Genomic DNA, 18,220 nt, shown 5'->3' on the forward strand with positions numbered 1-18,220 from the left:
TGCCTGTCCCTGATTGGAGGAGCGGACAGCAAATCAGAGGACAGCGGGGGCGGAGCCCACACCCTGGTGGCCCAAAGAAGTCTGCGTCCTTCCTGGAAATAAGGTAAGGACACAATTTGGTGGGCAAGGATGAGGTGAGGTAATGGGGGGCCAGGATGAGCTGTGGTGATGATGGGGGGCCAAGATGAGCAGAGATGATGTTGATGTGGGGAGCTGGGGGTATATTTTATATGTATTCGGGAACATGGGGGTATTTTTAAAATGTTTTAAGGGGGTGGGGGTATTTTTTTATATGTATTCGGGTGGCGTGGGGGTATTTTGTATATGTATTCAGGGGGCGTGGGGGTATTTTGTACAGTATATGTATTCGTGGGCGTGGGGGTATTTTGTACAGTATATGTATTCGTGGGCGTGGGGGTATTTTGTATATGTATTGGGGGCGTGGGGGTATGTTTTATATGTATTCGGGAGCGTGGGGGTATTTTTTATATGTATTCGGGGAGCGGGGGGTATTTTTTATATGTGTTCAGGGGGCGTGGGTGTATATATGTATTCTGGGGGCGTGGGGGTTCAGTATTGTGTCCAGTATTTTTGGACAAGCCACCTGGCAATCCTAGGAAGGACTAGGATACATTTGTTAAAAATATTTTATATTAGCAGCCTTTATATATGTATGAATAGCAAAGAAAAAATATTCTGGAATTAATGAATACTGTATATCTTTTTGCCTATAATTATGTTGACATATTTCACAACTCGTTGCAATAACGCAAACCTAAAACCAAAAGGATAAGGTACACTTGGTAAACAATGTAAGTGTAGCTTATTCAAATCCTTATCTCTTGCATGGACTCCTCGCCACCTGCAGCACTGCAAGCTTTGTGTAAAAAGAACTTTTACATATAAAGTAAACAGTTTACAGAGTCTATACTGGAAAGTGTAACTATATCTTATGAACGTTGCTACAGTATGAGTTTTCTCTACTGTCAAAAGGTTATGCATTAAGAACATAATTCAAATATGTTTTGTTTTTAAAAGAAGAAAAAAAAATCTGTAACACTACAGAACACTGGGTTGTAACAAGGAGGGAATTATCTAAGGTTCAAAGGTATACGAAGCAATGTAGAGAATGATTTCACAAGCCTTTTATCTAATAGTGAATAACGAAGGCGCATTTCAGTTTAGAAATGCAATATGTATAGTAATATACTTTTCTAAGGCGTTTTTATTGCAGTGTAATGTTTTCAAATGTGACCTTTACACTATTGATCTTTGTCATTCAGTATTAACTTATCTTTTTTAATCGACTTCAGTCAGAAGATGAAATGTGTCATATATACACACACATACATCAACTTTATCAGGACACTAGGAAATCACCAACGGTGGTGCCACAAATAATGTTATGTAAACCATTTTTCGTTGATTACTGGATTTTTTTCAGCAAACGATAAACACCTACAGAATTATTCATCAAAAAATAAAGTCAGAACTTTGTTACATTAGTTATGTCACATTATACAGCAAAACAGTTTTGCTTTCACCAGATCCCTTGAACTATATTGGAGTCATGTATCTGTTTTTCATTTTAGCACTAGGAAATAGAGAAGAGCAAGGCAGATTTACCAAAATCAAGAGGTCGGTGCATCAGCAATATCTTGAAGCTAAGAGAGGCAGTAGTGCTAGTGCTAGTGCTAGTGCTCCCCCCCCCCCCCCCCAATCCCCATCCCCATCCCCATCCCCATCCCCATCCCCATCCATATCCATAACACAACATTATCCCATTAGAACTTGGAATATCAGCTTCTACTGTAGTCAATGGCAATAACTATCTTTAGTTTGAGTCCCAAGTGCTGCATATATCCCCTCAAACAACACGTGGAGAGACAACTGTGAACTTATGTTGTTGGCCCAAATAAGCTATAAAAAACTATTCATAATGTATATCAGTAGTGCGTTTTACCAACTTCACTGCCAATATGGCATTTATTCGCAGGCACAAATTTTCACAGCTTGACTTAAAAAATAAAAAAAGTGACATTCGCCTGTACACAAAAAATGGATACACCTGAGATATCTGCAAAATATGCTAATTGCTGGTATTAGCATATTTCCCAGATATCTCAGGGATGCCCATTTTTTGTGCTTAGGCGAAAGTCTTTCTTTTTTTTTAAATCAAGCCGTGAATACTTGCACCAGTGAATAAACGCCAAATTCGCCATGAAGTTGATAAATTGTAGAGTTTTTAAATAAATCAGTTTTGTAGTATTAGTTAATACGTAATGTATTTAAAAATATATATTATCATTCAATTCTTAATGCCATTTCTTATGCGTTTTAAAACATCCATTGATTTCTATAGCAGGTACAAGCGAAACTTCCAAGCAGTGCAAGATCTTTGCAACACTTTCCTGATTGTGATAATTTGTTGCCAATATTCCAGGCAGTTTGAGCTGTAAACTGTAACAATAGATAATATTTGTCATGGGACACCAGGCATTTACACCTTTATACCTGGATCATATCACTGAGCAAAACCAAATCGTAAAACAAATTGTCATTTATTCCATAGAAACAGACGTACACACAGTGGATTACAAAGTACAAGAGAAAACAAGGTGAAACAGTCCATTAAACAACGTCTTCAGGTTGACCAGGACTTGGCCCGAAATGTCCTGGAAGTCAAATCGGCATGAAGTTCCTGACGCCACCGCTGTGTCTCCTCCAGAGCTGCCGAAATCCCTTGACCGGGAGATAGTACCAAATGTCTTGGTATGCTTTTCGGCTTGCAATCCCAGCTGTGACCGCTACATCCTCACCTTAAAATTTCTGAAGCCGGCTCTCTGGTATTTCTCTCAGAGCATCTTTTGGTGATTTCGAATTTGCCGCTGTTGTCTTGGCGCTTAGAATCTTTCATCCGGATTGGCTGCAGGTTCTCTTATAGTATTTGAGTTAATTCACAAAATACTACAACCAATCCCAGCGTGGGAACTTTCCAATCAGCCAATCAGATGGCTGCCAGTCTTCTGAAGCCGGGCAAGCGGATCTTCTGAATGAAACAAGGGCATGCACAAGTTTGCCACCTTAGCCACTGGCTATGCAGAAGCCACCCGCGGGGCTAGGTGCCTCCAGGTTTGGGAAGGCGAATGCCAACCTGGAATGGCTTGCATTGATCTCAGGACATGGGTACTTCACCTAGCCATCCTGACCATATGTTCTTCACACCTCTGGCAGCATCTGTGTGTGCATTCAAGTCCGGACCTCGAGTAGACACAGTGGCACCACAGTTTGGTAGCCCCCTGGCTCACTCAGAATACCGGCTTTGAAAGTCCCATCTTATTTTACAGTGCACAAGCATAATACATTTTAAACATACCTGTTTAAGGAGCGGCTCAGTGAGTAAAGAAACTGACTCTAGCACTGAGTTTGAAACAGGGAAACCTGGTTCTAATTCCTGGTGTTGGCACCTTGTGACCTTAGGCAAGTCACTTTATCTCCCTGTGCCTCAGGCACCAACAAACATAGATTGTAAGTTCTACGGGGCAAGGACTGTGTCTGCAAAATGTCTCTAAAGCGCTATGTAAAACTAGCAGCGCTATATAAGAATTATTATTATTAATAATAAAATATACTTTACACTTTTATTTTGTCTGTTTTCTGGTCATGAGAGATAGAATGAGACTCTTTACTATTCCCACTAGTCATCTCCCTCACACACTGCAAATCTGACTTAGACTTTTAAAATCGCACAGCCTTCTGTGTATTAAAACAGTATGAAAAAAAATATTTTTTCCCATATTTTTTCTATGTCCCGAGGTAGAACAAAAAAATGCTTAGGTTCATTCTCAGGGCTATATCTCATTCCGTTTGGAAACTGGACATAGACTTCATAAAAACCCTTGCAACCTTATATACTGTATGGTTGGAGTACCCCCAGAACCAGGTTCTGGGTGAGCAGGGCATTAACTGAGTTTCCCCCTGTCACGTACGACCCCCTGCTAGCACGCGACCTGTATACGGGACAAGGGTTAATACCGACGCTCGCAAGCGCACCCACTCTTCACCCCCTCAAGGGTCCCTCAAATGGGTTGTATCTCTCTCCCAAGCCGTCCCAATATACCACCGCCACGAACAGCACACAAGTGAGCACGTGACTTTAGATATGCAACCAGGGTTAATACACAAAGGCTTCTCTAGCAACCCCCCTTTCTCCTCTGCAAGGAACCAGCGAGTTAGTATTAACCCCTACTCAATTGCACATCATAACCATCCACTGCCACCACCTGAGGTTATGCAGATATGATAAAAGATCTTAGACTAAAATATCCGCCAGGGCCTCATCTCCCTGTTATTTATAGGAAAAACTATGCACTTTAACACAAAATCAGCTGTAGTAACATGTGCCTGAATTTAGCAAGTTATTCTCTCCAGCGTGCACAAAGTTCATTCAGAGCCCAAAGCATTACTTATTAAATGGTTTAATATATATAACAATACAGTGCTTGAATTACAGAAAAGGTATTAAAAGATAAACATACCATTACAATATAAGGCAGAACAGCTTCTTAAAATAAAAGGGGTAAAACAGAAAATCCTATACAGTACATTACCACATGCTATGGATTTTCCCCAGAGAGGCACTGGTTCAGAAGATGAGGTCTGCTATGCTATCCAAGCATGCCCCTAGTCAGATCTGCCCAGTAACAATCTCCTCCAGACTTAGATACAATATTTTCTTAAGGCACCGTCATAATCCCACCCCTTTCTACAGAATACTTTGAAATTCAGAGCAGACAGAAACAGTCCTGCCCAGTTTCAAACCCAGCATTAGGTATTTTGTACACAAGTGTAGCTCATTAACCCCTCAAGCACCAAAGGGATTAAAAATACCCACTATCTCATGACATTCTCATGACACCCCCCTTATACTAGGGACCCCTTTATCATTTCAGGGATACCACACATCCCTATGCCCCATTTACCTTTCTGGTCTGTGCTGAAGCGTGGAGTCCTAGCGGTGAGTCGCGCAAGCTTTTTCAAGGGGAGATTTTGCCGGAGCAATGTGTCTCAATGTATCTGAGAATCCGACCTGATTACCGGGTAAATTTTTGGGGTACCCAGCAATTCTGGAACCTCGCCACCTAGACACATTCTGACAAAACTTTCTCTGTAAAACCCTGCTTGAAACTCATAGCCTAGCAATCGCTGCTTGCTGGCACAACTGGAAAGATAAAACACAGAAAATACTATATTGTCACACAATTACATACATTGCATGTACAACAAACAGGTTCAAGAGCTGACACTCTAAAGCCCCAAATATGGATCAAAGGTTACCAGCCGGGCATAATACCTTTTTTAATGGCCTGGTTACCCCTTACCGTCACAAGTTTGAGCTGTAAACTGTAACAATAGATAATGTTACTTTAGTAATATACTGTAAGGATACATTGTAGCTACTGCGTTACACTGAGTGAAGCAGCCATTTTGTTAGTCACACAATTAGGAATTTTACAGATTTATAACAGGAGCACCAAACGATTGCCAGTTTAGGTAAGAATGTAGAATTTTTCATTTGCACGTTCATCACCTATACAAATAAGGAACACATTTAAAAAAGGGGGGAATGCAGTATTGCTGCTTTAAGGGATAAATGTACTGTAGATAAAAAGCCAAGAAACTACAGTACAATTGGTTTGTAATGTTGCCACAGGTGTGTCAATGATAACGGGTAATGAACATGATAAAATACTCTTAGAATCAATTCCTGTATGCTTAATATCTTACTTGCTTATATTAATAGATTTCATACTTTAACAATGAACATATCTAAATGAGTTTCACCAGGTGGACGTTATCTGGGGGGTAAAAAGCGTATTTAAATAATACATTCGTTGTCATACAGTATATAGCCAACCATAAGGTCCTTGTTTGATCAGCTGTTGTACTGTTTTAAGGCCTGCAGATTTAAAGGTTATCATAAAAATTGCAGAAGTGGTTAGCAATCATTCTGCAAAAAAAAAAATGGATCTTACAAAACACATCATATTACATTTTGAATAACATTTAAGTAAAATCTAAAAAGCTATGTGGGCCATTTGGAAATGGATGGTTTACAAGCAAATCATACTTTTTGTGATTCATTTAAAATGAAAACCTTATCTTGTACATGATGTACAGTAGTGTACATTTCAACATTATCATTATTGAATTAGAACAAGTATGATTGTTTGTTGGTAAGTAATCTGAGAGATATTGCAGTGTTTTGTACATGACTATTATGCAATCAAGGAAAACATAAAAATGCATCTTAAAAGTATCACTTAAGGGTCATGTAGGAAATATTCAAACTTAATGCAGTGTATATCATCTCCTTTAGAGGGTTCAAAATATCTTCTCGAAGACAGACTGGCTGGTACTTGAAGTGGTACAGTAAATGAGGATTTTCTCCTAAGAGCTTACCCGTAGGCCACACTGCTGTAACCAGATGTCTTCCCTGTCTCACCTGTCTCTGTGCTCGGAACACATCGTGAGCTCCAAAATGCAGATTAAGATAAACAAACACTAATAATATAGTGTAGGAATGGAAAAAGGACAAACTGACTATATATAGTACGTAATGGATGACAATTCTATTATATCAACCCATTGACACAATTTGAGCCTAGAGCTTACTTTTTAAACATTAGACCTGCTGTATGCCGTTTTTATATTTTTAAACCAGTATTTTCTTAACTTTGTATACAGAGGTCTACAATAATTAAAAATGTAAAATATTTATTACAATTGCTATATTTAAATAAAATTCATGGAAAACAAGTGCATACACACATGTTAGGCCAATTATATTACTACTGTACTGTAGCGGCATACTATACTCTATAAAAAGGTATTCAATAATAATGTTAACCCTTTGCGGTCCAATTAATTTTCACTAAGTGCGCTAGCAGGTCTAACTTAATTTTCGGGGGAAAAAAACACATATAGCTCAACCCCGCTATAGCGTGATCCGCACACACTGCACACACACACTCACAGCACACTGCGCACACCACACTCACAGCACACCGCACCACACTCACAGCCCCCCTACCTCCGGTGTCAGCTGCTGGAGCATCGTGGGGCTGCCTGCAGGGATCGGTGCGGGGCTGGGGGGGGATTGGTTCTGGGTTCGGGGATCGGTGCGGGGCTGGGGCGGATTGGTTCTGGGTTCGGGGATCGGTGCGGGGGGGGGAAATCGGTGCAGGGCTGGGGGGGGGGGGGTAATCGTGCCAGGCTGGGGTGTGCGGCTGCTGGCGGGGTTCTGGTGTGGGGGGGGGGAGGAAATCGGTGCACAGCTGGGGGGGATCGGTGCAGACAGCTGTTTCGACATTAATGGGTCTCATCAGTGTGAGGTTGGTTATACTGGCTTTACAAAATGAAGCATGGGATAGGTTTCACCATACTTACTGTAGTTAAGTTATGGTGGGTTTGGAGAGTTTTTGTCACTTTTTTTTACCCACCATAACTTATTGTATATATATATATATATATATATATATATATATATAAATATATATATATTTTTTAAAATATATATACACCCTTAGTCCTCCCTAACTGTTAATAACCTCTCCCTATTTGTTTCTTGTATGCAGCAGGATAATAGCAGGGAATGGTTGATGCTAGCTAACAGACACCACTAAAAATGCCTTTCAGCATTGAGACACCTTTCTTTCTAACACATTTATGAATTTAAGTTGGTTCTCTTTTTGATGCACTTTATACACATCAACTATTTGACCGATTTGTGTAAAACAGTATGTATGTCAAGTTGCACTAGCAAAGCAGAAACAAATCAAACCAAAGTCTCTACAATAAAGATGAAGTCAGCAGCTTTAACTTCCTGTTTTCAGTACAGGGGTCAAAACTACAACGTGTTACTGTTCTACTGTGGCGTAAAATTCTTCTGTCAGATAGTACAGTACTGTATGTGACAACCGTGTTATATTTGTGAGTCCCGTCTATCCAAGCCAATATTGCATGCTCAGGTAGTCGATTCATATTACTCCATACTACTTGATATAATTAATGTACTGTACTGTATAGTGTATAATTAGTGAAACCAGTCCAAATGTTTTTAGTTCATTTGTAAAAATTAATGGATAACTGGTTATTTTAAATTCATCAGAGAAATCCCCACAATCTAAAAAACTGCACAATTTATTTCTGTGATTCATTAGGCTTTACCACAGATAATATAAATAGGGGTCAAACCAATTGGAATTACTTTTAGTTGGATTAGAGCTTAGGAGCAAAGAGCTTTAATTTAGAATAATTCCATAGTATTTTGGGCCATATATACTAAGTGGCGCTATTCCAAAGATATCTTATGACGCCTGAAGAGACACCTTATGATACATTGAATTTTATTGTCTCTCCCTAGTGAGCCAATTTTGATGCCTGGAGTTTACAGTAGTTTTGCAATTATCTAATTTTATACCACTGTGAAACAATTGAATGGGTAAAGCTACAAGAGCTGCTGTGAGTTTTATTTATTTGAGCAAAAAGACATTTATTTGCATTGCTGTACATAGACCAGAAAAAAATAAATACATGATTTAAGTCTCAAGCCCCCATCATTTCATGTTTGTTGTCTTTATGGGTGGATGCAAGGTCATGATGATGAAATGTCACTGATTTCATTATCTGTTTATATAGTAAAATAATTCATGGGAATAACTTTTAAAAAACAGAAGTACAAGAATCTAAAAACACAGAAAATTAATTATATCAAATATGTTATGTCAATACAGTATGTGTGGAAATGTAGAGGTACTGTGTATGCCCATAGCAATCATATACCAAGTAGTTATATTGCATATAATCAAATGTTATGTGGATAAGGCTTTGTCCCCGCTAGCGCTGAACGCGCTCATGCTTGGAGAGCTCTCTAAGCATGAGCGCTGGGTGGCCTTTAAATTTTTGCAAGCGCTCGCGGGGGGGGGGGGGGGGCGCTGCAGGGGAAACTGAGCACGCTGGTGTGATCGTGTGAGCAGGGACACACACACACACACACACACACACACACACACACACACACACACACACACACACACACACACACACACACACACACACACACACACACACACACATATATATATATATATATATATATATATATATTTATTACACATACATACATACATACATAAATATATATAGCAAAAAAATAAAGAACAATAGGCACTCCGTCGGGGAAATCAATATGGTAGGTGCAAATCCTGTATAGTACAAATAGGCAATACGATACCGTGTAGAGACGAATATCAGAGGCAGCACTCCAAATGGTTGTCAAAAGAATATTGTATTAACAAGAAATAATTTCCAACGTTTCAGTCCTTCGTGCGGGACCTTTCTCAAGGTGATGTGAATCCCGAGTGAATTAGAACACATATAAATACCCTCAAAAACCCATAACACACAGGTGCAGCACATAATTGAAATAAAACAATACATGGTATACATTATGTATTGTATTGTACAGTATGTGCAGGGATGTGTTATATGTTGTCCTGCTGCAACCCGTCTCCAGATAAGGTAGTAGGTTCCGCGGCGGCCCGACGGCATAGGGCGCTGCCATGTTGTTGTACAATAGTAAGGTCAGGACAGGGAAAGGTCGCGCATGCGCGGTGCAAGCGCGCGAACGGCTGGCCAATAAGGGGGAAGCTCGGCCAGTGACTACAACCCCCAGGAGCCTTAGCACAGTCATCTGACTCCAGGGAGCCAATGAGAGGGCTGGAATTGCGGGCGGCAGGAAAGGGAAGCGTGGGGGAGAGACAACACTAGGCAGAGGGGAACCGGAGGGCGAAGGAAGAGGTAGTGTGGGTGCAGGGGGTCCGTGACCCACCTGCATAGGACAGATCTTTCCCGCAGGCCCCTAAGAGAATCCCTGAGCCACAGTAGAGTGAGTTGCTGCAGGGACGCCCTATAGTGGTAGCGTATTCCCTTACTGAGTAACAGTTAGGGACAAAGGTGCAGAGTTGCGGTTGCTGCAGTCATCTGGGACCAGGTTGCTGAGCATCGCGACATCAGACCAACTGTGCTGGATCGGCAGATCCTTTTCGAAGCTATTACTGCAGTGACCGGAAGGTATTTACAACAAGTGCACCAACACCGGTCAACAGGCGCTGATCCCGCCTTAGAGAACACTCTTTGGGGACACTAGTGGAGTGGCCAATGGACTGAGCCTATATAACTATTAGCATACGGACACGGTGTGGGGCACGCGGTGAGGGGACAGAGACATTACTCCTTAGGAGAGTGGCCGAGCCACTAGCGTTATAATAAGTACAAGTTATGGTGTGATATGTGTATTACCACAGTTAAGCATTAAGGTTATTATTGCATTCTAGTAAAGTCAGTTCAAGCATTCAAATAATGTGTGTGGATATGGTTCTTGCCCAGGGGAATCTTACATGCTGGGGATCCTGGGTAAGTGGAGGCGCTGCTGTTAGTACAAGGTGTTACCCCAGGCTCCCAGCTAGCGGAGGCTCAGATCTCCTGGAGCCACAGGTGTGTGCAGTACCCATAGTCTCTTTAGAGTGTCAGAAAGAGGGCTACATATGTCTTTATTTATATAGCGCCAAAAGTGTACTCAGCGCTTCACAAAGAATACAGTACAGGGAATTTTAAAAATACAATAAGTGCAGCAAAAATCAGACAATGGGAAAGGAAATCCCTGCCCCAGAGAGCTTACAATCTAAGAGATTTGAGGGGAAACTTACAGAGACAGCAGGTGAGGGAATAAGTGCTGTAGATGGGTGTGCTTGGCCACAATGGGTGGTATAAGTGACTGTGTGGACAATAGCTCCTCTCCCCCCCTCCCGGAGCAGGGGCAGCCTGCAAAACAGGCACCAGAGGAGGGGGGGGGGGTGGCGATATGCACGACTGCACAGACAGGGTGGCCGTCTCCCTCCTCGTAGCCGCATCCTTTCCCTCCTCATTGGCTGACTGCTGCACCACGTGACGCGTCAGCGCTTCTGATCACAAGAAGCTTGCAGCATCGGCCGGCTGACGCGTCACAGCACGCAGTCAGCCATGTCTGAAGGAGCCAGCGGGGACCTTCAGACTGGAGGAAAGGAGCTGGTGGTCCGCGGCCGTGCGCACCGCCGGCCGCAGCGGGTTTGCAGCCTAACACATGTCCAGGCTTGTTTATAGGTTCACTCTGGTATTGTCCAAATCTCAATAAAAAAATATTCAAGTAGTTGTACTTATTCCAAACAAATGTTTCTGAACTGCCAGTTATCTTAGTTTTGCAAAGCACTTCCTCCAGTCAAACCTAATTTATTTTCATGTTAATTAAATTAATTCTCTTTCCCAGCTGCATCATTGTTGCATTTACTGCACTTACTCCCTCACCTGCTGTCTCTGTAAATTTCCCATCATATGAATTGGATGGCAAGCTCTCTGGGGCAGGGATGTCCTTTCGTATTGTCTGATTTTATTGTAGTATAATTCCCAGTACTGTATTGTCTCTTGTAAAGTGCAAGTACAGCGGTGGGCACTATATAAAGATATACATATTTATACCAGTTCTCCCTCTGTTTCTGCTCTGCAATGCTTTGAAAGCCCCTTTTTGGTTTACAATAATGCGTTCAACTTTTTAGGCAACATTCGCTGTCTCACCTACAGTATGGGAGTTCTACACTAACTGGTCTTCCAGCTTCTCAGCTCTACCCCATCCATTTCTTCTTAGCCCTGCAGGTAGAATCATACCACTATTTTACTAATTCACTTCAGCCCCCCACCCCCCAATCTCCTTGCTGACTCAATGTTAAATCTCACATTTCTTTCAAGGTTCATCTCCTGTCCGTCAACGTACCATACACTTCTGCCTCTCACTACCATATATCAATTTCTTTCTATTTAGCTACCTGTACTCTTCCCTGGCCAAGCACACTCATTCTGTATTCCACATGCCCTAATGGCCCTGCCATTTCCAAAAATATTTTTTAGAGCACCCTACTTCTGGAGCTTCTTTCCAATGCTTATTTACCAGGCACACACTCTTTTTATATAAAAAAATAACGCAAATCAAACATCATGAAATACGCTTTTTCATACACCTTCCATCAATGCAATATAAGTCTCTTTTTACTCACTGCAAACAGTATATTGCACATTCTATGTCTTCTTGCACCCTTCATTAATCTATTCTACAGCTATCGGCCTCTGCTTCTACACAACAAAGGGGATATGATCAAGTATCACAAACTTAAGCATTCCTCGAAAACTGGAGCAAATTGCATCATTATTGATAGTCACTATCATTGTGCTTTGCTCCGCCATCCCCCATTTTGTTCCACATAGGAAGAGTTAGGAGAAGAGAGGGCCAGAATAATATTAAAATGGAATCTTTCAAAAGTTGCGCCAATAACTTGTACATTTCCTCCCTGACAGTTTTAGATCCTCTGCTACATAGAGAATTTAGCCAATTGTGAGAAGCAAGATTCATATGGTACATGTTGCTGCTCCCAAATTGACACAGATGCAAATATTTGCTCCGTGTTTGGTGCAAACTGTACTATTTTTTAGGCTGCGATTCCAGTGCGTTGCATGCGCTATGCGCACAAGCACCGCCCCCCAGACTGGGCCCAGTACCTACCTCGGCGCGCATTTGGCAGCCGCGCTCTACGATGAGTTTTCTCAAATCCAAATATATTTTTTTTGTAACTCAGCCAATGAGGGAGAACCAGCTGCGTGAGGTCATGACCACGCCCCCACAAACCCCCACCACGCCCCCTCCTGTCACAATCTCTCCCAAGACCGCATATCGCGGTGAAGCGCTGTGCACGGGCCGCCCCCTAGCCGGGTGCACGTGTTACAGTGCTGACTGGGACCGCAGCCTTAGGCTAAGGCCCCGGTCACGACGCTGTAACGCGGCACGTTCAGCCGATTCCCCGGTCTGCAGCTCACTGCAGGAGCAGAGACCGGGGGGGGGGGCGTGGCGGAGGAGTGACGGGGGCGCGGCCATGATGTCACCCGGCAGGTTCGCACTCATTGGCTGAACAGCCGGGGGGCGTGCCTAATCGCTCGACGCGAATCCTGCTCTCAATTCTATTGAGAGCAGGAGTAGCTCTCGCGCGAGCGCTGCGGCCCCCCCCTCGCAGCGGGCCCGGCGCCATTGCGGGGAGGGCTCTCGTGCGCGCAGCATCCGCCACAGCGGACGCTGTAGTAGGCAGCGGGGGCAAGGCCTTAGACATATCCCGCTTGCTACTGTATTTAAAGGTTCATGCAATCCTGTTGAATCTGAACACCTTAGGAATTATATTATAAGATCTCTGAGTGACCTCCCTCCCGCATTTTTTCCATTCCTGTCTGTAGCATTTACCCATGTAGGGATGTATTCCCCTATTCTATCTTGTTTTTGTTGTAAAGCAAGCACTATAAACATCAGTTCTTTACAAAATGCATAATGATAATTACAGGAAAAATATGCATCAATCTCTTAATGGCTTTGTAGCAAAGTATATAAAAAATATGCATCATATTAAACTGAACTACAATCCCAGATAATGCATAGTAGCACCTGTAACAACCTTAGATATTGTGTATTGCAACTGAATAATAATCTTACTACACTAATGTTCTTTGTCAGTGTGATCCCCACACCCTAGATGGATTAAACTGATTGTTCTTGCTAGGATCACCAGGGATTAGTGAACCTTTGAAGAAAAGAACAGCTCCTTATCTCTTCTCACATCTGACACACAGTTATGATCAGTGCTTTTTCTCTAGGAAAACAAAAAAGGTGAGGGAACTCTGACGTGGGCGGGGGACGGGGGGGAGGGTATTATTCTTGGACATGCGAAATAATATACACATTTATTCACATGTCAAATAGTTTTTCAAATCTTATTTTTGTAAATAATAATTATTACATTCTAATTGTTTTATAAAACATATAAAAATTATTATTATTTTTTTAAATTATCACAATAATGCTATATAAATTTACCATGTGGGCGAAAAATGGTACAAAAGCGGTGTTCCACTGTGTTCCCCCTGAAAAACAAGCCCTGGTCATGAAACAGTTAACTGTATTTCTTGCTTCTCCCTTGTGTTCATTTTACGCACCTGAAACGCCTGCTCCGATCACAATCACATCGTATTTGTTGCTCATGGTGCCAGCCTTTTTACTGTTTTTCTTCTGCTTTTTCTCTCTGCAGCAGAATAGATGCTTGGAAGCTCAGTGAAGCTGGTAGGATTCTCCCCTTATCAGCTGTCAGAAGCAGCTCTTGTGTACAGGAGGTGGACACCTTCTGTGCAGACAGTTCCGCCTACAGCCTTCTCCTCCCCCCGTTAGAAGCACGTGAACAGAGTTCCCTAATATTTGCTTAAAAATCTATTTCATTGTTTACTAATTTAATTTGATATATTTTGTGTGGGAATATTAATGGGATATTGTGTGTGCTTTGTAGGGATTGTGGGTTTTATTTTGGTGTTTAAAAAACGTTTTTAGTTTTCCCCCAGAGACTGCAGTGTTTCAACCCAACACAGCCCTACTGTAACTGCAGCCTCAACCCCCCTTCCCCCACCCCTTCCCCCCCATACCATCCCCACCACCACCCTACCCCCCACCCCACCCCCCCACAACCACCCACCCCCCCACCACACCCACCCCCCCCACTCCACCCACCCCCCCACCACCAACCCCAGCCCCTCCACCACCACCACCGGTTGTTTGTTTTTCTTTGTTATTCACTTTATTTTAAGTTTGTGTTTTATTATTTTGATTTGGGAGCTCTGTTTTTTTTTTGTGTAACGGGTTCCCCCCCCCCCAATCGCAGATTATACTGTGGGTGCGGAGAAACATACAGTGTTACCATAGGTGTGGTGCGTTACCTGTTGGCTCACAGGCGGGCTGAGCTTCCGCCACGGGGAACCTGGGGCAATATATACTAGGGGTAACCACTTACTCAATTCAGCGCCTCCACCTGCGATGGCTCCCACCATAGGGGGAGTGATTCCTGGCAGGACACATACAAATAATCAATACTCACACACAGTGATATATAAATTAACTAATATCATTTACTGGAAACAGCATATAACACAAGACCATATAAACATATCAGAACAGGTGTCCCTCTCTCGAGGAGACACTTACTGCAACGTCCCGCAGGACGCTTCCCCAACACCAGGTGATCCCACCCAGTGTCCAAAGAACCCCACCCAATGTCCCGCACTCTTGCAGAGAGAGGCAATGGGTGACTGCGCAGCCACAATTACACTAAGGGCCCGTTGGTGCACTTATGACTGTATAGTACCTGCCGAGCACTCCGGTGCTCGGATCAGCAACAACTTCACAAAGGATTCGTAGGATGACGTCATCTGATCCCCAACCGGCCTCCTTGCACGCGGACCGCCAGGGGCGATCCCAACCTGGAAACAGTCTCTGAGGACCCCAACTTGGATCCGAACCTTTTAGCAGGAACCGCAGCGTCCACTGTGTCCCTATCTAATCTACCCTACTGTGACAGGATCCCTAACATAGGGCCTGTCCCTACAGCACTACGTGACACGCGCTATACTATAGGCCGTCCCTACAGCACAGCAACCTGTAATGGCTTTGGGGGAAACTCCTAGGGGTCTACAGGGGTTAATAACCTGCCCCACCCCCTTAACTCTTCCCAGTCATGACTACTACTTAACTTATCCCAGCGCCTGCAGCAACAAGCTGTGACCCACTGGATGCTCGCAGCCAAAGTTCTGAGCAACAAGGTGCCTGCCTGTCAGACCTCACAGCACTGACAGCCGTGACTCTGACAAGGCAGCACTACACTAAGGGCAGCGTCCCTATCTTGGGCCTCCCTCAGCACTTACCCACTAACCTAGTGGGGAGTTGGGGCCTACCTGGGGTGTGGGTACCTATCTGGGTGCAGGAGCTGCACTCACTCCCTGCACCCTTCCTTCCCTCACAGCTCCCTGACTCCAACTGCCAGCGTTTGCTAAGCGCGCGAAATGTATCCTTCTCTTGCCAGCGCAATCCTACAGCCCTATTGGCTCCTATGAGGCACCTGGTGCCTCCCTCGCTATGCTCCATGGGAGTTGTAGTCCCATAGAGCCTATTTTGGCATTGGGGCCGCGTGCGCACTTGCCCTGCGCATGCGCGAGTCTTTAGGGGCCGCCTCAACCTTTCCCTACCTACTCTCACGCTCGCGCGACTTCCTAAGGCCTGCCGTAACTGGCTAACTAGCCCTGCGCATGCGCGATCTATCTGGGGTCTTCCCGGCGCTCCGGTGCCCTTGCGCATGCGCAACGCACCTGTAATGGCGGCGCTCTGCTTACCGAGCTGCCGGGACCTTAGAGACGCGATCGCGGCCCTAGCGACGGCCCGATCGCGGCCCTGGCAACCGGCCCGCTCGCGGAGGCAGAGCACTACTCCCTGCTCCGGCCCCCACCCTTGGAAGCAGCCGTCGGGTCCGTCGCTGGCTCCAGCGGCACCCGCAACCCTGCTGCACCAAGAGAGGGGGGTCTCAAGGAGCTGCTGGAGACCCAGGCTAAACTCTCCCCCTAGTGAAACACCCAACGTCCCCGCTTGGGGAACGACATCAATCGGCATAAAAGTTATATAATCAAAATGCATGGCACAGAAAATACAACTTATCATTTCGACTTTACAGAACAGGGTACATGGCAATTCACACCCAATAATACCCGAGGCCAGCTGAGTATCAGCTGCTTGCTGAGACCTTTTGTGGGGTGCCCCTAACTGATCATGTGGGGGTACCTCACTTTTGCGTCCGTGAACCTCCCCCAGAAAAATCTCTGGAAGAGCCCACTCTGGAGTGACAGTCACCGGTTCTGTACTACTTCCTCCCCCTGGTGGAAGGAATAGTACAACGTCTCTTAACCCGGCCTTTATCCAGCCATCCGCGGCATGGATTCGGTAGGCCAGGAGGCCAGGACCTTTCCCGCAGTCCACTACGTGGTGAATGGAGCGCTCCTTTTTGGGCTTAAAGGAGGCAGCTTTCCCTGAATCTCTCTCCACACAGTCTTTGTCCCTACATACTGGCGAGGCTTCCACTGGGAAGCGAGCAATGGACAATGTCTCTTTCCTCAAAGTCTCTGTTTCACCTGGCAGGGGGTAAAGGGTAGATACCTTACCACTGCGGTGATTCCCGGTGGCCAACAGGTCCTCGGGGACGCTGTCAGTTTCCATCTCGGCTATCTCAGGACCTGTCCCGGCGCTTCTGGGGCAGTTCACTTACTTGCTGGAACCTCGGGAGCGTTGGATCCCAGTCCTGGGACCACTTGTGTCGGAGCACACGGGCTCACAATCAGATCAGGAGCCGGTGCGAAGTACACTACCGACACGCTTTATCACTCTGCGGCCAGATCCGCAAGCTGGGAGATTTCCCGGCTTGCTAGTGGCCGCCCCTCGGCGTGCCGCGCGTCATAGACGCGCGGTCACGCGTCTTCGGGAGCGTGCGCCCCCTGCACGCGCGTCCAGGGGCTCCCCGAGGGAGCCCTGGTGTCCCGCGATCGCGGGACAGCGGCAGGGGGTTCCGGGGGACCCGGCGGACCCGGCAGCGGTAGGGAGAGCGCCCCGATCGGAAGGCACTCTTTCGCTGCTTCGGCGCGCGCCCGTCACTCTCGGGCGCGCGCCAGGCTACTGCTGCGGCCAAGAACGGGCAAATGCTCGAATAAACTTGGCCGCAGCAGTAAGGAGGTTCCTCACCACTCCGCTGGCTTGCGATGGGTTCCTCTTCATCTGGAACACGATCAGGTAGGTACGGGTCCACTCGCACCACTGGACAGCTACCTTCTAAGGAGGACACCTCCGCCAAGACGCGATGTAGAGGGGAGCCCTTCGCCCTGGTGACCAGACTTAAGGAACTTTCGTGCTCCGCGGTCACCTGAAGGCTCACCCCCAACACCCCTGGGGCAGTCGACTCACCCTTGTCTTCGTTAGGTACTGGTCCCAAGCCTAGGACCAATGGTACCATCGTAGTAGGCCGGACTGGCCGTTGTAGGGCACACGGGCCCACAGCAGGGTCTGCAACATCTGGATACACCTCCTCTAGGGCACACGGGCCCACAGCAGGCTCTGTATCCGCCGAAATAGTTGGTTCGATGATTTCACTAGAGGAAGACGGGGGTATAGACACCTTACCCTGTGATTCCTCTGTCTCCTCTGCATCACCGCTGGGGTGGTTCGCCGGTAGGCGCA

At 45.2% G+C, this 18,220-nt stretch overlaps 1 protein-coding gene across 2 annotated transcripts in view; it reads right to left on the reverse strand.

Annotated features, from left to right (window-relative positions):
- The window catches only part of LOC142489265 (amine oxidase [flavin-containing]-like), a 160,449-nt gene extending 146,143 nt beyond the window's left edge, over positions 1–14,306 (reverse strand). For both annotated transcript variants that reach the window (XM_075589732.1, XM_075589731.1), the window contains exon 1: positions 14,122–14,306. In XM_075589732.1, the coding sequence (XP_075445847.1) occupies positions 14,122–14,167 (46 nt within the window). In that variant the 5' untranslated portion in view covers positions 14,168–14,306. The remainder of the gene's footprint in view (positions 1–14,121) is intronic.
- Between the last annotated feature and the right edge of the window lie 3,914 nt (positions 14,307–18,220).

Source organism: Ascaphus truei, chromosome 3 (assembly GCF_040206685.1).
Source record: "Ascaphus truei isolate aAscTru1 chromosome 3, aAscTru1.hap1, whole genome shotgun sequence".
Lineage (NCBI taxonomy): Eukaryota > Metazoa > Chordata > Amphibia > Anura > Ascaphidae > Ascaphus > Ascaphus truei.